The 21,183-nt window shown below is 36.8% G+C and overlaps 1 protein-coding gene across 1 annotated transcript in view; it reads left to right on the forward strand.

Annotated features, from left to right (window-relative positions):
* The window catches only part of LOC126293456 (transmembrane emp24 domain-containing protein 7), a 36,199-nt gene extending 15,801 nt beyond the window's left edge, over positions 1–20,398 (forward strand). The window contains exons 2-3 of the mRNA XM_049986700.1: positions 8,508–8,753; positions 16,286–20,398. Of these exons, the coding sequence (XP_049842657.1) occupies positions 8,508–8,753; positions 16,286–16,525 (486 nt within the window). The 3' untranslated portion in view covers positions 16,526–20,398. The remainder of the gene's footprint in view (positions 1–8,507; positions 8,754–16,285) is intronic.
* The last annotated feature ends 785 nt before the right edge of the window (positions 20,399–21,183 follow it).

Raw genomic sequence — 21,183 nt, forward strand, 5'->3', positions numbered from 1 at the left:
TTTGCTTAGAACTGGGTTCCCATTTGAGCTCTTGATATTCACACACGTGATTCTCTTCTCCCCAAAGGTCTCTTTAATTTTCCTGTAGGCAGTATCTATCTTACCCCTGGTGAGACAAGCCTCTACATCCTTACATTTGTACTCTAGCCATCCCTGCTTAGCCATTTTGCACTTCCTGTCGATCTCATTTTTGAGACGTTTGTATTCCTTTTTGCCTGCTTCATTTACTGCTTTTTTATATTTTCTCCTTTCATCAATTAAGTTCAATATCTTTTCTTGGTAGCTTGTAAAAATGTGGGCATCAGTTTTGACTAGAACATTTTTACGTGAATTGGTCATTCTTTCACCATTTTTGTTTGTTCTTTAGTTGATAGAATTCACTTCTTATATTTATAAATGTCTTTTCCTTCCCAACTTACACATTGAAGTCACTGAGAATTACTTATACTATCTCAGATTTTGTCTATGAAAAATGCTGTTAAAAACTTTGGCAGGTTTTCCATTGTAAGTCTGCAGGCTTTCATGGCCATTGTCACTGAAGTTAAAATGTTCTTGGTTAACAGGCGTGTCATGAAACACGATGTGGCCTAATAACCCAGAAGATTTTAACTTCAGGTTTTCCATTATTCATATTGCTGGTTTCCAATTGTAGTCTGTAATAGTGTGTATTACCTATGTCCTCATCTAAGAATATTGTTTCCTGCACAGCTAAAATTTTTATAGAGTTTTTGTGTAGAAAGAATTCTAGTTCCCAATTTTCAGAAGAGAATTTACGTTTGAGGTTCTAAAGTAGCACCTCTTCAACTTAAGCTTAGAAGGCTTTTCAGTCTAGTCCATGTCTTAATCACCACAAATGTTGGAACTCCCCAGAACCTTAGGTCCCATTGCATTACAATCTAATGGTGGATTTCTCATCAGAGTTACCACCTTGGAGTTACTTGGTTTCATGATCCATGGATCATTTGTACAATAAATCATAATCATTGCAAAACAAGTCATTTTACATACACAACACAGCTTAATTTTTAAATGTGGCGGCATGCTGAATATTTATAAACTTTTTTAAAATTTTTAATATACAGGGTGTTCAGAAATTCCAGTTACAAGTTTCTAGAACTTGTAGAGAGAAGTACATAATATATTGAATGGAAACTCATGTCCGGAAACATACCGTTTCTGTTCTAAGACAGTTTCAGTTCAGGTGGATAACACATTCACATCTGCTGAAGGAGAGAAGTCTCAGAATTGCTGGTCCTGGTTTACAGTAGTGTAGACTGGATGATATGTACACTGTCTATAATAACGTTGGTGGTCGCCCCATTGAGCCACTGTTGTAAAGCTTCGGTACTGTCCTGTACGTGCAGTTTGCTGGGTGATTTTATGTTGTCGAATAAAGTAAACATGTAATAAGTGTTAATATAAGCAAATGTGGTTAGCTGATAAATGGTTATTTCATTATGTTTACTTTAAAATTTTTACATAATAACTGTACTGTATCACATCTAATAAAATTCCTCAAGCAGAAGTGGATGTATTAAACATCCGAACTGAAACCATCGTAAAATGGAAATGGTATATTTCCGGACATGGGTTTCTATTCAGAGTATTACGTACTCACTCTACTCTACAGGTCCGAGAAGTTTGTAATGGTAATTTTTGAACACCTGCATACAGACGAGAGGTAGTAGTTCCTACCCATGATTTTTTGCACATTACAGTAATAGAAATTTTCCTACTGAGTTGGCAATAATAAACTTTTTTAGTTTGTTTTCAAATTTAACTTTGCTGTGTGCCAGACATTTTATATCACTGGGTAAATGATAAAAATTTTAGTTGGCACATTGTGCATCCCTTTTCCAGCTAAAGACAACCTTAATGTGGAGTAATGAATATCTTTTCCTTCTGGTATTGTAATTATGTACATCATTTTTCCTTTTGAACTGCACTGAATTATTGAAAACAAACTCCTTGATGGAATAAATATACTGTAATGCCGTAATCAGAATGCCCAGCTCCTGAAACAGCTGTCTAAAAGATGATTAGGGGTGAGCACCACATATTATTCTTACAACATGTTTTTGGGCAATGAAGACTCTTCAGTATGAGGTATCTAGGAACATTATTCTATGTGACATTGAATGAAAATATGCAATATATATAAGCTTTCTGATTTGCCTTTCCCCAAGATTTGCAGTGATTCAAAATGCAAGTGTGGCTGACCTAAATTATATTAGGAGTTCAAAATGAGCTTTTTCCCAGTTTAAATTCTTGTCAACACGGACACCTAAGAATTTTGAACTTTCCATCCTATTTATTATTTCCTCACCATGTGTTATACTTATCATTAGTTTGGTACCTCCTAGATTTGCAGAACTGAATATGTTCTCTCTCTTTAAAATTGAGGTATCATTGACCAGTCAAGGATACTTTTGATTGCATTGTTTACCATTTATTCTGTTTCTGTATGTGTACCTGGACTGATTAAAGTACTATTGTCATCTGTGAAAAGAACTGACTCTGCTTGTATATTGCACGGAAGATCGTTCACATGTGAGAGGAACAATATTGGACCTAAGGTTGGGTCATGGGGAACCACATACATGATTTTTTCCCAGTCGGAATTACATCCCAGAACAATATTGGTTGAATTACTATGTACAACATTCTGCATTCTTTTGGTTAGATATGACCTTATCCATTAGTTAGCTATACCATCAATCCCATAAAACCAGTTTATGTAGGAAAATATGGTGATCCATACAGTCAATTGTCTTAGATAGAGTGCAGAAAAAACAATTGGTGTCATTTTATTATTTAATGATTGTGAAATTTGGTGAGTGAACATGTAAATGGCATTCTCAGTAGAGCAGCTCCTCTTAAACCCAAACAGTGATTTGCTGAGAAAAGAGGGGTTTAACAAATGTATATTTCAGTCCCTGTTGAAAAGTGCCTCGAGTTAGTGATGTATTACAAATTTCAGATAAGAGAGTGCTTATTGTATGTGGATAAATCCATGTGTATTGTATGTGAACACCTTTAAGACTCTATTGGAAACACCATCAAAATCTAATGAGCTTTTATTTATGAGAGAATGCATAAATTTCTTAATTTCAGAAGGAGAAGTTGGTGATGCGTATGATTGAATTTTATGAGCATTACTTTTCAGCATCTGTTCGTGAGATATTTCTGAAATCATGTTAGCTATTTTTAATTCCATTGTCACCCAATTGAACTCCTGTGTAAAGCCCAGTAGCCTGACACAACAGTGTTTTATAATGAAATGGACTTGTGGATAAGACAGCAATTGATTTCATCTTCGAAGCAGATAAATGTTAAGCTCTAAATATTGTAATTTCTGGGAAAATAGTAGTTAGATTGTGAGGAGTAAACTACATTTGAATTCATCTCTATTAGAACTATGATACTGGCAGTTGAAATTAATATATTTCTTCGGTTGTTGTTGTGGTCTTCGGTCCAAAGACTTTTTAGATGCAACACCTCGTGCTATTATATTTTGTGCGAACCTTATCATCTTCGAATAACTGTTGCAGGCTGCGTTCTTCTGAATGTGCTCACTGCATTCATCACTCCCTCTACAATTTACTCCAGTACTAAATTAGTGATCCCTTGATGTCTCAGAATGTGCCCTATCAACCAATGGCTTCTTTTGGTCAAGTTGTGCCACAAATTTCTTCTCTCTCCATTTTTGTTCAGTACCTCCACACTAGTTACATGATTTACCTATCTAATCTTCAGCATTCCTCTGTAACACCACATTTCAAAAGCTTCTAGTCTCTTCTTGTGTAAACTCTTTATTGTCAATGTTTCACATCCATACTTGGCTACACTGTAGACAGATGCCTTCAGAAAATACTTAAGTCTATATTTGATGTTAACAAATTTTCCTCATTCATAAAAACTACCCCTGTCGTTGCCGGTCTTCATTTTATATCCTCTCCACTTTGGTCATCATCAGTTAATTTGCTGCCCATATAGCAAAACTCATGTGCTATGTTAAGTGTTGTCTTCTTTTCTAATTTAATTTCCTTAGCGTCACCTGCCTTAATTCCTTGTTGTTGATATTCATCTTGTGTCTTTCTCTCAAGACATTGTCAGTTTCATTAAACTGCTCTTGCAAATCCTTCACTGTCTCTGGCATAATTACAATGTCATCGGAAAACGAAAGATTTTATTTCTTCTCTTTAATGCCTGCTTCAATTTTTACTGACGTTTCCTTTACTGCTTGTTCCATGTACAGACTGAATAACATCGGAGATAGGCTACAACCGTGTCTTGCTCCTTTCTCAACCACTGCTTCCCTTTCATGTGGTCTTGGAACAAGGGACTGATTTACCTGTAGTTTTGTTCCTTTATCCCTCAACCCAACCAACCAACTTTTCACGCCTCACGACTCTTATAACTGCCATCTGGTTTCTGTACAGGCTGTAAATAGCCTTTCACTCCCTGTATTTTACCCCTGCTACCTTCAGAATGTCAGAGTACTCCAGTCAATATTATCAAAAGCTTTCTTTAAATCTATAAATGGTATAAACATAGGGTGTCCTTTCCTTAACCTATTTTCTAAGTCATAGGTCAGTATTGCCTTGCACATACCTATATTTCTCCGAAATTCAAACTGATCTTCCGTGAACTTGGCTTCTACCAGTTTTTCATTCTTCTGTAAGTCATTTTGCAGTCATGACTTATTAAACAGATAGTTGGATAATTGTCACACCTGTCAGGAATTGATTTCTTTGGAATTTAATTATTACATTCTTCTTGAAGTCTGAGGGTATTTTGTCTGGTCAAACATCTTGCACACTAGATGGAAGAGTTTTGGCATGGCTGGCTCTCCCAAGGCTGTCAGTAGTCTGAAGGAATGTCACCTACTCCCGAGGCCTTGTTTCGACTTAGAGCTTCCAGAGCTCTGCCAAACTCTTCTTGCAATATCATATCTCCCATCTCATCTTCACCTGTATCCATTTCCCTTTCTAATATTATTTCCTTCTATTTCATCTCCCCCTAGATAATCCTTTCACCTTTCACCTTTTACTCCTTTGCTTAGGACTGGTTTTCCATCTGAACTCTTGATATTCATACAGATGCTTCTCATTTCCCCAAAGGCCTCTTTAATTTTCCTCTAGGTGGTATCTATTATTTCTCTAGGGAAATATGTTTTTAAATACTTAAATTTGTCCTCTAGACATTCCTGCTTAGCCATTTTGCACTTTCTGCCAATGTAATATTTTTAAATAAAGTTTGTATTCCCTTGTGCCTGTTTCATTCACTACATTTTTATATTTTCTCCTTTCATCAGTTCAATTCAGCATCTCTCATGTTATCCAAGAATTTTTACCAGGCTTTGCTTTTTATTTACTTGATCTTCTGTTGTCTTCACTATTTCATCTCTAACAGCTTCCCATTTATCTTGTACTGTACCTTTGCCCCATTCTAGCCAACCATTGCCTAATGCTCCCTCTGAAGCTTTGAACCACCTCTGGTTCTTTCAACTTATCCAGGTCCTATCTCCTTAACTTTCTACTTTTATCCAATTTTCTGAGTTTTAATCCATAGGTCATAACCAATAAATTGTGGTCAGAGCCCACAACTGCCCCTGGTAAAGTCTTACACTTTAATACCTGGGTCCTAAATATCTGTCTTACCATTATATAATCTATCTGAAACCTTGTGGTGTCTCCGGGTCTCTTCCCCGTACACAACCTTCTTTTATGATACTTAAACTGAGTATTAACAATTATTAAATTGTGCTCTGTGCAAAATTCTAGTAGGTGGCTTCCCCTTTCATTCCCTTCACCAGAGTGCACATCCACAAACCATTTTCCTTCTCGTCCTTTCCTACTATTGAATTCCAGTCCCCCATCACAGTTAAGTTTTGGTTTCCTTTAACTATCCATATAATTTCATTTGTTGTTATACATTTCTTCCATCTCTTCATCATCTGTGGAGCTAGTTGGCATATCAACTTCTGCTATTGTGGTAGACATGAGCTTCGTGTCCATCTTGGCTATGGTAATGCGTTCACTATGCTGTTCATATTAGTGTATCTGCATTTCTATTTTCTAATTTATTTTTAAACCCACACCTGCATGTCCTCTACTTGATTTTGTATTTATAACTCTGTATTCACCTGATCAGAAGTCCTGTTCCTCCTGCCAGCGAGTTTCACTAATTCCGACTATATTTAACTTTAACTTATCTATTTCCCTTTTTGAATTTTCTAACCTACATGCATGATTAAGGGATCTAACATTCCACTCTCCAGTTGGTAGAATGACAATTTTGTTTCTTCTGATGACATCCCAACTGCAGATCCAAATGGGACACAGAAAACTGCAACCGGTCACTTTTTTGAAATACTTGTTCCTTCCATAAACCAGTTTTTAGATCTTTAGAGGGTCATCTTTAGATCTTGTACGGGAGGTTACACAACATTTTCATAATGTAATGCCGGGTGCTGGCTTGCGAGAGTATGGGCAGCTTTGTAATTAGTATCTATCTAAGAACTCCCATTGTGATTTTTGGTTGGTTAAACATCACTCACTTTTCCATGGATATGAATATACATGATGTCTCAGAAATTTTGCAGCAAACTTCTAGGGGACGATGGAGCACATTGAAAGGATGAAGAATTGCATAGCAACCAGTGGCTGCAAACATTAGGGGTAAGTTGTAGCAGAGGTTGAAGATTGGAAAGGAAATGGAAAAGGAGTGGTTAATTTGAAACCTTTATTGGACATAATGAAAACATGTGGTGCACAATATGAATACAGCTGTAATGTTACAACAGATACTCTTTAAGTTTGCACTGTAAGATGCCACACGTGCTTGACATTGATGGAGCATCTACTGCCAGACACGCTCGAACACACTGGGTGTTTCTTTGACTGTAACAGCTGCAGGACAGTTCTTGTGACAAGATCCATTTCAGACTACACAAGATTGCGATACATGAGAGATTTCGCGGATCCCCACAGAACCAAATCGAGGCTCGATAAATCTGATGAGCACTGGGCGTGGCTTCGAGCACGTCAGTCCGTCGTCGCATCCATCGAGCATCTGTTGTAACATTAGAGTTGTATTCATTTCGTACACCATGTGTACTCATTATGTCCAGTGAGTGTCTCAAACAAATCACTCTCTTGTTTCTTTTCTGATCGCCAACCTGTGCTAGCACTAACCCCTAACATTTGTGATCACACGTTGCTATGCAATTCTCCATCCTTACGATGTGCCCCACCTGTTGAAGTTTGTCGCAACATATCTGGAACTCCAGTATGTACCTATTATCACAAAACGTTTCCAGCATTCAGCATGTGTCGTACATTTATAATAGATAAGCTTACTGTATTTCGACATAAAATTTTTCTGTGTTTGGTACCGTGTCATATTGTATAAAACTACTGCTGGAGAAAAACCAACGCTTCGGCCACGGTTGCAGCAGCCTTCTTTGAGTCTACTGGTGCATTTTACCTATGCAGTGTCCTTTATATTTTATTATTACTGTTCACTGTGCATGCCATTAAGTTGTAATTTTAAAAAAGATAGTTCATTTCATTTGAAGGTCACGTGAGGAGGAAGTAGAGCGAACTTTATTTTAATAGGTTATTGCGGTGGAGGGAGAGTGTAACCTCTGTTGTCTATTGGCTCTTGTGTTATGTGCCACGATTGGTGGTCACCGGCGAATGGCAAGCTGGCTCCTATTCACCAGATGCTGGATGGTGGATGCGCAGCGGCAGTTACTTGACGGTAATGCTCGTGCCTTGTGTCAACAGTGCGGTTTGCTGGGCTCTGATTGCTGGCAGCCAAGATGGGGCAAGCCTGAGTCCATCCTCTATATTAATATTCTTATTTTTGATGGTCTCTCTGATTTTGTGTTTCATTATAACGGGCTGCTTGGCCAACACAGGCTTTGCTGAATTTTATTTCTTTTCCACAATTTTGCTGATGTTTTGCCACTGCAGATTTGTTGTGTTACCCCAGATGAATATAGTGGTAGTAGTTTTATACAAAATGACGTGGTACCATACCCAGAAAACTTTTATGTCAACTGACTGGCCACGGAAACCTATGCAATTGTACTTCCTATATACCCTTATAGAAAAAGTGAAGTTGATACCAGTATCTCTCTAATATCGTTATGAAAATACACTGTGTGTCATTTAGTGAAGACTTTTTTTCAATTCATTGGGGCCAAAACAGAACTGCAATATGTTGAATGATCCCAGAAATGTTTAGGGTGTATAGGTTGTATGAATGGACATGTATTTACATTTTATTTATTTGGAAAATATGTTTGTATAACTGTGCCACCTAAATAGTATAGCTTTTGATGTTTTTGTTTTAAATAAGTGTCTCACTCTCCATACTTTAATGTGAACAATACATTAACAGATTTATACATAGTTGAGATTGTCAACCTTTACTTATTACATATTGTCTTAGCATTAATAGGAGTTTTTAGTAAAATGTTTAATTCAATTTTGCAGGTGGTTACAGGAGGGCAGTACGATGTGGATGTCCAGCTGCAGGCGCCCCGTGGGGAGGTCATCTACAGACAAGTGAAAAAGCAATTTGATAGCCACACATTTATTTCTGCTGAGACAGGCATATACACAGCCTGTTTCAGCAATGAATTTTCCACATTCTCCCACAAGCTGGTCTACATGGATTGGCAAGTGGGAGAAGAGAAGCCTCTCCCGGGGATTGGAGAGCACATAACTGTCATGACACAGGTACGTTTGGCAGTCGTATGCACGGGCCACTTAATCTTCTAGTTTGCAGAAAAATGTAAGTTTTATCCCTCAGAATGTTTTTATTTTGAATACATTTACAGCTGCTACAACTTGTTATATTCACATTTTTTTATTCAGTTTGTCTTTTTCCCCACACGGTCAGGGATAATTGCTCACTATATTGGCTTGCTCGTGGCAGAGTATTAGAGTTGCCTTCCTCGGAAGTATAGTTATTCTTTTGCAACAGGTGGTTGCATGTTTATTGAACTCAGTTGCTCCAGTTGTCAATTGTCAAGGTTCTATTCACACAAATGATTTTGACTTACCTCGCTGAAAGAAGTTGGGGACATCAGGTGATGTAAAATTGTTACAGAGAATAAAGCATTATTATGTTTATTATAATGAACACTTTGCACAGGTGTGTTTATTAATCGTTTATTGATTTTGCACAGTAGGAAATACTGCCACCAGTCACAAGATGTTTTGCAATGATTTTATTGCAGAATTACTAGTTTCGGGGCTGTGCTCATTGTCAGATGGTAGCATTGACTTCTTTGAAAATTTTACTTCTGTGTCTTCCTGAAAAGCCCTACTTTACACGTTAATTCAGTTAATTGATCAGTATGGATTGTGAAAGAAAATCAAACCTGTGTCATATACTATGTAAAGGAGGGCATTTCAGGAAGGTACAGTTGTAAAACTTGCAAAGAAATCAATGCTAATAAACAGATGGTGGGCTCAAGCCCGAAACTAGTAATGGTTCAATAAAAATAATTAAAAAAAAACTTGTAGTTAGTTGCAGCACCCCCTACAGTGCAATTTCTGGAAACACTCAAATTGGATAAATTAATGCATTTATTGATTTTGTGGTTTAGTTGGGACCATACATAATACATACTCTGTATTGTAAGAGAAGAACTCTGACAGTTAAAATGGCCTTTCTGCACATTTTACATGCCCATTATGGCCAATCAGGTCATGTTATTTTGTTTAAGTCACCGTGGCAATGCCCTAGTGTTGTAGTGCTGGGCGACACGTGCTTATTTGCACTTCACCATCTCTCATCAGAGTAATAAATAGTGTATCCAGTGTTTGGCAAGTGTCTTATTTCCCGCCTCCTGCTTGGTTATTTTACGTCAGCACTGTGGGTGATCCCCCCCCCCCCTCCACCCCCCAGAAACACATTTTCTGATTGTAATGCCAGAATACCAGGGGGTTGTTTCACTCGTATCAGGAATGGCTTCCATTGCAGACGGTAACTTCTCCAATACTGCAGCTACTGTTGGAAATGCTTTTCCTCATAGAGGTCTTGGATTTTCCTTTCTGTGACCCCCCTGCGTAAACGCGTCCGATGCAAACTTTAGCATATCCAGCCCTGTTAAGGGGAGTTAAAGTGGAACATTTTTTCACATTTTTGGGGTTTTATCTCATAAAATTTGCAATTTTTCTGAATAAAATGATGTATACAGGGTGTTCAAAAAGACTCTTAGCTGTGCTGTATGATTGTTAGTCGCGCGTGCCGTATGATTGTTTGCCTATCTGGGTTACTGCCTGTCTGGGTTACTTCCTGGGTGTGTGTCGTTACGTGTTGACATGGACGTTTAAGTTTAGTTCCTTTATTTGTTTGTTTCATTTTTTGTCACTGTTAAAATGCTAACCATTGGAGAATGTGTATTTTTAGTCAAACAAGTGTTTTTTTTTATCTACACCAGTTGAAAGTGTTAAAATTTTTACTTGCATTACTTCACGATCTAATGAAATTGGTAATCTAATAATAGATTGCTGTGTTATAAAGGTTAAATTACATGTTTGTATTGGTAGCACTGTCAAAAATAGTATTGTATCGTTTCATAGTATATGAAAGTGGTAATGTTTTCTGAGGAAAGGTGACGAATAAATTGGTAAATCTCTCAAAAAGTGAAGTATGACACCGAAACAAAGGGCTTTTAACAAACATGGGTTTCTTAGTGATAGATTTTCGAATGAAGGGAAACCTTGTGTTCAGCATGTCACGTGTGAAGTTATAGACAATGAAATACAGGCAGACTTGTCAGTATCTAGAGAAACGCCCCTTAGTGCTTTGAAGATTAAAATAAAATGTTGTGACACAAAGTTTTCTCAAAACAAAAGTTATGTAAATGGTAGGTTAGGTTATATTCGGATAGATTTACACATCCTAATAAGGGTGTTAGGTGAATGTGTGTGTGTTATAAAATATGTGGAGGACCAGTTAGTTTACACGAAGACAGTGAGGTATCAAATGGAATAGCCAGGAAGCTTATCATTAATTGTGCCAGTTTTAAATATATTCATTCATTTTGGAATTCTGATAAGTGTAAAGGTAATTATTTTGAAGTAAATGTTAGGTGGTTTTGTAGATTGAGAGCTATTGGCAAAGGACACACTGCAGCAGAAACAATGTGTGCCTTGATGAATATGCCATGCCCATCTTGTAAGATCAACAAGTATGCAGGATTTATTGGAGCTGCTGTGGAATCTGTTGCATGTGAGCCAATGAAGGGTGCTGCAAACAAAGCTGTTGAAATAAATGATGGTGTGATTGACATACCAGTAGCTTTTGATGGCACTTGGCAGAAGTGCAGCTACAGTTCTAAGAATTCTGTTGTTATGGTGACCAGTGTGAATTCTGAAAAGGTAATACGTTTCCAGATTTTAACCAAACATTTTTATAAGTTTAAATCAGGGAATGAAGAAAAGCACATCAGTCACAGAAATTATGAAGGAACAACTGGTGGTATGGAGGCCCATGTAGCTACTTGAAATTTTTAGTTGATCTGTGAACTAAAGGGGTGTGTGTTACACTGACTTCTTAGGTGGTGAAGACTCCATAGCATATAACAGTGTAATACCCACTCAACCTTATAGTGAGAAGATTATCACAAAACTGGAATGTATTGGTCATGTCCAAAAGAGGAGGGACACCACATTGAGGAAGTTGAAGCAAAGTTTGAGAGACAAGAAACTTTCTGATGGTAAAACCATAAGAGGCAGGCTAACAGACAAAATGATTGGTGAACTACAGCAGTATTATGGGATGGCCATTAGAAATAATACTGAGGATTTGTTGAAAATGAAGCAGGCAGTATGGGCTATCTTCTTCCACAGACTGTCAACTGATGAAAAACCAGTACACCACCGTTGCCCTCCTGGACCTGATTCATGGTGCAATTACTGCAATGTCCAGTACTCAAACTGTTCATATAGCTATAAACATTCCATCCCAGCAGAAGTCATGGATATACTCAAGAAGTGTCTGCATGGTCAGACTCAAAATCCCAATGAGACGTTCAGTAACCTTATATGGATTCGCTTACCAAAAAATGTTTTTGTTGGAATGAAGACACTAAAGTGAGAGGTCAGTGATGCTGTTATTGCTTTTAATGACGGCGACATTGGTAGGGTGAAAGTACTACAGCATGTGGGAATTAACCCTGGAGCAAACTGCATCAGAGAACTTTAAGGGATGGACAAGGTTCGCATTGATAAAGTGGAGTATGCAGGAAGTTGGCCACTAAGGATTCCAGAAAGAAGGAAAAATCTTGGAAAAAGATCAAGAGGATGACATACAATATGGTGCAGGATGCTTCTGAACGACTAAAAATAAAAAAAAAATGAAGCATATATTGAGTGAATCACCGTCTTGTGAAAAACTTTAGAAGCCATTGTTGAAAATTTGCATTTTCTGTTGCATTTTTTCCCTAAATCTGAGAGACCACTTCGAGTAGTGTTCAAATTTTCAGAGAATAACAGCATACATATCCTGACTCTACTGAACTAAAAGAAGAGCATAATGGCATGTATAATTAAAATTATTTAGGATAACGTACAAAAGAAGTACACAAAATTTTAACTGTGTAATTAAAAAATTGTATTTCTGAAAGCAGTGGCTGAAATGCAATTATTGTTGTTCAGTAGCCTCAGAACATACAGTTTAATGTACTGTAAAAGTTCCATGTCAATGGCTACAGTGGTTCCTGAAATACAGGGAAGCCAAGTCACTAAATTTAACATTGTTGGGGATATGGCTTTCCAGCTACCCTCGAATAGAAGAGGACCCAATGGATATGAAAATTACAATTTCTAACATTATTGTCAGCTGTAATTTCATTATCAATTTATTGGCAACTGTTTCTGATGAAACACTTAATCACCAGACCCCCTAAATATATAGTGGCTTAATTTTCCTAAAAGATATCAATCAGAAAGTCCCACGTGGAAATAGAAAGTATCTGCATCAGTTTCTATAGTAAGCAACCATGGCCATACTGTGTGTGGTTGCTTACTATGGGACCTGATTTGGACATCAGTTACTTTCACGTGGGACGTTCTGATTGATATCTCTCGTAAGTCCCATAGTGCTCAGAGCCATTTGAACCATTTGATATCTCAGGCTAATTCAGCCATTATATATTTGGAGGGCCTGATGACAAAGAGTATCGTCGGAACTGTTCGCTAATAAATCAATAATGAATTTACAGCTGACGGTACTGTTGAAAATTACAACAGTGCAAGCTTCTGTCGTCTGCCAGTACTTCTTTTTGGTGACTCAAGACATGAAGTTTCTCCGTGTTCCCTCAAAATTCAGTTGACTGCACTTTCACTAATACCAATACGTTCAGAAGTTTCTTTACTGGATGTGATATGGAACTGATTACACTCTGTTCTTTTTTGGCCTCAAAGCAAGCATGTGGACTGAAAGCCACTGATTACTGTGGACATGTGACAGCTCTGTAAATGATACATGATTTCACACAAGACAACTAATTATTTAAAAAAGGCTAACAGCAGTACAAAACGATGATGGGCTGCATAATTGTTTCCTATCTGATGGGAAGCCACAAAGTAAACACAGCAACAATGAATAATCAAGTGGAAATACTGTTTCAGACATCTGGCAACATGGTATAAGTGAGCTTGTGGCACATATTAGATGCAGAAGCAAATAAATATGCGATAGCAGCACTTGATGCATGTTAATGTGCATAAAAACATAAGAACTGTCAAAGGCAACAGAGCTTGCATTTACGCTTTTTGCCTTGTTGATACGTATGTCATTAGGCAAACTGTGGTAATTTGTACTTACCGTTGTCAGGCTAAAATGACTAATGGGAAAGCAACAAAAATTCACCTCTAAGCAGAGAATGAATGTATCTTTAAAATGTGCCAAGGAAATCTTTCTCTTAATTATGGTCTGACTTCTGTAACTCCTTCAAGTTGAGTTGACACTCACAAAAAAATGCTTGAAATAACACAGTTACACTTAAATATTACAGTGTATGTAGCCCTCTTTTTAGATAAAATAAGATATTCGTACACGATTCTGGCAAGGTACCACACATGCGTTTGTCATGCATTGTAAAGAGAGTATGGGCTCAAAGCCAGAGATACATCATTGTGAAATGGCAGTCGTGAATGTACACTAAATAGCCAGAATGGAATACTGATAAATCAAGGTGGTAGTAGACTGCTGTGAGCCAAGGAAAAAGAAAAGAAACCCTAACGAAGAACATAGATGGAGAGAAGACAGAACAACAGACCAGAAAATACTTCGAAATGTGTCTGTTGTGGAAATTCTTTGTTCCAATAAAGATAAAAAAATCAATTGTCAGTTGCAAAAGGAAACCTTTATTTGGTTCACTTTACTGGTTTCAACAGTTTAAACTGTCATCTTCAGAAGTGAAATAATCTCAAATCTTAAGTCAGCAGACATCAAAATAAGAATTGGGTAGTGGAATCCTGTGCTACAGAGTCAATAAAAGAGAGTGACATAGCAAAAAATATGTTGTGTGTGATGAGTGGCAAACAATTATCAGACTACATCATACATACTTTGTATTATAAAGGTCAATCACTGGATTGCTAAGTCCGGTGGTTGACTTTAGTCATAGACACTGCGTACAATGTGGAATCTGGTAGTTAATTGTTTGCTATTCATTACATATAATGTACATTTTCAGCGATGTTACTGTTTAATTGATTCTGTAGCAAAGGACACTGCTGGTCAGTTCTTATTTCAACGTTGGCTTACTATAGTTCAATTCTTTTATCTTGTTGGCTTGCGCATGCCCGCCCAGACGTGGGAAATTGCTGCATTGCCAGTTGCACGCGCCAAGGGAAGCAGTGGCATAGTATAGTATAGTATAGTATAGTATAGTATAGTTTAGTATAGTTCGCAAACTTACGTTTAGGGGGGAGCGCGCAGTTCATGAAGTAAAGCCACCACGTCGCTGCTACAGAGACGTGCTCCCCGCATTCCACACTGTGCGCGATTTTGTCATCACTACACTGTTCGCCTGTACAGACACATGATGTTCCGACTGCTTTGACACACTTATCATTCGATTTCACAAAAACTATTTGGTCCAAAAATTTGATTTTTACACATCTTCTTGACTGATACCTTCCACCCCATTAATGATTTAATTTTGTTTCTATGTTCAATGCAGTTATTGAGCAGCATTAAATGTAGTAAACCATTGCACGAAATTTTGAAGAATTTGCAGAGGTAAAAGTCCACAGCGTATACTTTCCGTATGGTTGATTTTAGTTGCCACTAGAAATTTCAAAAAATTATATTCAAACGAATAAAATTCATAAAGTAAGACACTTTTTTAAATAAAGAAAACATTAACACCAAACAAGATTTGAACTCTGAACATTTTGCTTAGCAGCCAAACACCTTAACCATTACGCTAACGCAGCTTGTCATTCTACGGAATTCCTGGAGGAGTTTAAAGAATCACACAAAATATCGACAAACACTGTTGGTATGACTATGAATTATTCACGTTTTGTCGAAGTACAATACGAAATAAACAATTACCGCTGTTCTTTATTGCGAAAATGTGGTTAGGGAGAATGAATTTCCTTGCTATCGCCTGAATTATGAGGCTTATTGCTTGTTTGGTTTAATTAATTAATAGAATATGAAGCAATTGGTATAAAGAATGCTTTTTCCAAACTTTCTTGTATAGAAAGTCTGCTATCAAGACATTGCTTTTGTTCAACTACTTTATTTATGACTGAATGTTTCTAAAACTGAAGACACTCGTCCGTGCTCTGCACTGCAGCCTGAGCTCTGGCAACGTCATTCTCTGTTCATTGGCTGACTGTCTTTTGTGACGTCAAATGTGCAGAACTAACCTAAACTCGTCCGCCGTCGTAAGTGACACGCACTTCAATGATTTGAGCCTGTTTCACTTCTGTGACCGTTTAAACTGGTAAAGTGAACTGAATAAAGGTTTTTCGAGTGCAGCTGATGGATTCTGTAGCTGCAGAACTACCGCCATGGACAAAATCGTAATACTTTGCTTATTTAACAACTGATGCAGGTACTTTATATTAACAAAAATTTAAAATGTACCTAAATGGCATTCTTTAGGGACATAGGACACATACCAAGAAGCTACTCTCAACGTCCTTCTTCGTCAGAATTTTTAATATAAGTATTTCCTTCAGGTAGTGTGATTACTCTGTGTAATAATGAGCTGTTTCTTGGTGTTTGTTTCTAGATGGAGTCTTCCTCTGCAGAAATTCACAAAGCACTGAACAAAATTATAGACTACCAAACTCACCACCGCTTGCGAGAAGCTCAAGGCCGCAAGCGAGCAGAGGATCTGAATGAACGCGTCATGTGGTGGTCAATTCTGGAAACAGTTGCCATACTGGTTGTTACCATTGGCCAAGTGTTTATCCTGAAGAACTTCTTCACGGAGAAGAAACCATCTCAGATGTTGCTTAACCACAAGTAATGGCCATACAGGACAATTGTGGCATCTGTTGAGCGACTGGAAAGTGTCTTTTATTTGCTTGAGCTGGGCGTGTGAAAGGGAATAATGTGCCTGCCATTTCGTAATGTTGGGTCTGGATTGGCACGGAGACTAAATCAAAATCAATCAATCTGTTGTTAGCATTTTGTTGCTACCGAGTCCTGTGTGATTGGTAGTTTGATTTAAAAAGAATCGGAAACTGCAGAGAAATATGTTAACTTATCAAAATTGTAGTGCATACATGTACAAAATACATGGTTTGTTTTGTTTTGAGGGATGTACTCATTTCATGAAGTGGACTTGTGCTTTACATCTCTGTGTGAATGCTTGGCAAAACATGCATGCAGTAACATTTTTTATTTCTCTTTCATTTATTGTTCTGTATGTGTGGCTGATGAAAATTTGTGATTAAAGTGTGCAGCATCTTGAGTTACATTTCTTTCTCACATTCAATGGGAAGTGCTAAAATGAATTACTCATGTTAGCAGTAAGTCCAAGTTCCAGTTGAATGTTTCTTTTTATTTCTGTAACTTATTTAAAAATTTGTGGGTATGTAGTTTTAGGTGCCTGTCCATGTAGCAGCACATACTGTAATTAAGATGTGTACTATTTTCATAGTACTGTAGGTTACCAACTTCCTATAATCATTGTAGCTGTTTAAATCATCTTCCATGATTAGTTCACAGCACCGGAAAGTAGGATTGTACAGGACTGGGAATATCAATATAGTTAAACTGCAGTCAGAATTTTGTTGTGAACTAAATTTAAAGAGGAAAAGAACACTCAAGTTTTGTGCATCATAGTTTTATGCACAGCCTCAGAAATTCAGGTTTCCTGGGTTAGTCAATCAGTAAAAAAAATTAGATGATAATGATATAGTCACTTAAAATTTTAGAATATGGTTTTACAACCTTGGAGGATCTTGTTTCAAATAAGTTGGAATTTTTTTAAAACTAGCCAATAGAGCCTGTGATTTGGCATTATTAATGTTAAAAAAAAGTGATTTGCTGTTGCAAAACTCAAAGAAACCTATTTATGTGAAGTGATATTGAGCCTATGTACTTGTAAAATTTTATGTAGAGAGGTAGTGAAGGGTTATTGTTGTGTTACGGGTGCAGAACTTGAGTGGGATTGGTCCAGCAACTTACAGTTGAAGAAGATAGCTCTTGTATGTGAAATCGTATTTTGCACAATGCATTAAATTTTGTGCAAGATGTACAAGGTATCTCCTTTCTCTCGTGCAGATGAGATCTTTAGTCTTCTTAATACCTGTTAACGACAATTCCATAGCTGGATTGTACCATTTGCATTTTATGCAGTTAAAAACATTTTAGCAGCATGTATTTTGAGTACAGAATAGTATAGTACCAGTGAATATTTTTAACTTTTCTCATTTTGGCTCATTCACAATTCTAACATTTCAAATGTAAAATTGACAAAGATTGTGCAGCACAGCCGCATGATCACTCCACCACATGTTTTTTTGTTTTTGGCCCCATGCACAATTTTGAGGAAGAGTTCCATGAATGAGCTGCCACAGTGTTTATTTCACATAGTATTTTCACCAATCATTAATTGTACAAAAAAGCATTCATAGGACAGTCAATCAGAAAAATGTGACATTGAGTGAAATTCTGCCAACACAATGGCATGACTTCACTTACAACATTAATTTTTGTAACAAGATTTGCATTCAGTGTCAGCTTGGCATGTTTTTGTTTGGAATGTACCAGTTAAATATCAGATTAATAGAAAGGAACAAGTCATAGTTCATTTTCTCATATCCATCTACTTGTCTTCTCTGTTTGATGCCAGTGTTACAAATGGTGTGTTTGTGCAATATTTTATGGTTGTGTGCAGAATTAAGTTGCTTATGTAGTTCATGATAGCAGCAGTATGTGTAAGCTTTCAATGTTTATGGAGGAGAGGAACTCTTGCGATTGTGGCCTACAAACAATAATTGGCAAAAAGAAAGAACTGGGAGGGTATCAGCAGGAATTTGGGCATTGAGATGATATAATGATACTCGTAAATGCACTCTAATTTGGAATTCCAAAAAGAGAGGGAAAGCGGGTCTGTGCTTCAAAAAAATAATTTTACACAAACACTTTCAACATAATTAGAATTCTAAGCTGGTATAGCTTATATGGATAGATCTTGATATTTCTTAATGATAACATGTACAGCAAGAGGATGGTTTCAGTATCTTGTGGATTTTGTTTCATCTTCAGAGTTACAGGCCACATGAATTATTCCTATAGGTTTTCTCCATCGTTCTCATTTTTCAGAAGGCTCAATAATGCTAGCAATTTATGCAGCCTTCCTCGACATGTACACAAACTTATCCACACATTCCTGGTCTTTACATGAATTTATGTTCTTAATGCATAGAGCCCAACATAGCAAAAGATTACATTTTGGTTAACTAATTGCAAACACTTTGTAGTGATGGCACGTAAAAATGCAGAACTGTCTTTATAAATGGCGCTCTCACTTTTTTGGCGTAGTAATTGATGTAGGAGATTGAACTCCAGTTTGACCATTTCTCCTTCCTTTCATTTCATTACCCTAGTTAAAAGCCAGAAAGGTTATATGAGGACAATTGTGACCCAAGGGGAAAAAAAGGAAAAAAAACCTTAACAGATATCTGTGTGTGTGGCGCGGGCCCTCTTACTCAATAGTTTAAAAAATCTCAATATCAGTAACTGAATAGTTACAATTCTTCATGTTTTGTATATTTTTTGTTGTTGATGTGCAATGAATTTGTCCAATGACATAAGTTGCATGTCTGATCAGTATTTAATGATTGTGTACCAGAAATTAGACTATTTTGAGTAATATTTGACAGTATTGTGTGTGTGTGTGTGTGTGTGTGTGTGTGTGTGTGTGTGTGTGTGTGTGTAGTTTTGATATCAATGACATTGTTTTTTTCCATATATTTTCTTCTATGTTTTGAATCTTCGAGACTGGGGTAATATTGTTTATAGGGCTGGACAGTGTGAAAGGTACACACAAATTTTGAACAAGTCACACTAGTTAGCCATGAATATGTAAATAACTTCTGATCACAAGTTCTTTTATGAAATATAACATAATAGTCAGTTTGGTTGGTTTTTTCTCATCAGAAATACTGCATAGTCTGTTCTTTTTCATAGGTTCAGTTACTATAATTTTGTAGCATTTTGTCCTGCAGTACCTGAATATGTTGCTGTTTCAGTTATTTTGGACTGCTGCAGAGGAGTAGGAATGTACATGTGTGTCAGGAGATTCTTTTATTGTTATGTATGACTTCATGCTGTAAAGCATAGAATAAAGTTTACTTCTAGGCATATCTGTTTATTCTAAACGTCTTGTTTTGTTATGTATACATTAGCTTTTGGTACTAGTTACCACTTTTCACAAACACAAATGTTCCATAAACATCTACAGTTACAAATACAAAAGCACAAATTCACTATGAACTGTCATGTAAAAGAAACAGTCAACTTGTCAGATTTATCCAACCTAGTTGTAGAAAACGACAGATTTTTCCTTACATTACTTTGTTCATTTAAAAATTCCCTTTCCCATTTACCTTCCATTTTGTGTTGTAAACAGGTCAATTATGTCACCAACTTGTAGCATAGTTGTGGGGTACTGCACTTCTGCAAATTTAAATTTCATTTTTGAGTTTTATAAGGTTCTTTCTGTTGCTTTCGTAAGCTGTGAAGAGTAATCTGTGTCATATGTATGTAAGTGTTACTGCAAGATGTGTATGTTGCTGATGAACTTACATTGTAAATGCCTTTTGTTGTCTGAAGCGAGCTTGTGCTGTTTGAAGTAACTGAAATAAAAGGATGCAGACATGTCTTCAAACTTTTGTATTACTTGTCCTAACACCATTATTTATCCGGAATCTCATATAACATGAACACTTAATTACTTTCAGAACGGAAAAAAATTCTTGCCAGTTGTCTGATACATACAGATCACATTCAGTGATATAGTGCAAGATTTCTGCTTCCTTCTTTATCACCCATTTTTATGGATGAGTGCTTTTGAAAGTCTTGTAAGTTTCGGCATTCATTTGCTTTTTGCCAGTCTTGGTCAAAATTGTCAGTGGACTGATAGGTATTTTCAGCATCATGTTAACATAACAAATTTTACAGAATGTTGACATGCTGGTCTGGGCTGAAGGAAATGTTTTTATAATGTTGTTGTGTCTTTTAAATGTTTTTACAGCGTCAACAAGGCATGGAGCAAATTATCAGTCCTCTTTATTTTCTTTCTTTGTTGTTTTTTATGATAAAACAAAATATTTTGTTGTAAACCTCCTTTAACAAACAGAAGAGACAGAAAAACACCACATTTACTGATAACCCTGCAGTTCTTGGCACACATTACACCAGTATACTGTTACCTCATTGAATACCACCCTCGTGTTGCATATTTGCTCTCTTAATTTAATAATGGATATAATTAATCCTAGATCAGTTAAATTTCCCAGTGGTACAGGTTGACACTTTCATTTCAATTGTGACATAAAACAGTTTTTCTTCTTGTGCATTTACACTTATAATAGACAAATCAAAACAGTTATCTGTCAGTCACTCAAATTTTCCTTCATGATGAATTTCAAAGCCTTATGTCCTCATCTTCAG

Source organism: Schistocerca gregaria, chromosome 10, assembly GCF_023897955.1.
Source record: "Schistocerca gregaria isolate iqSchGreg1 chromosome 10, iqSchGreg1.2, whole genome shotgun sequence".
Taxonomy (NCBI): Eukaryota; Metazoa; Arthropoda; class Insecta; order Orthoptera; family Acrididae; genus Schistocerca; species Schistocerca gregaria.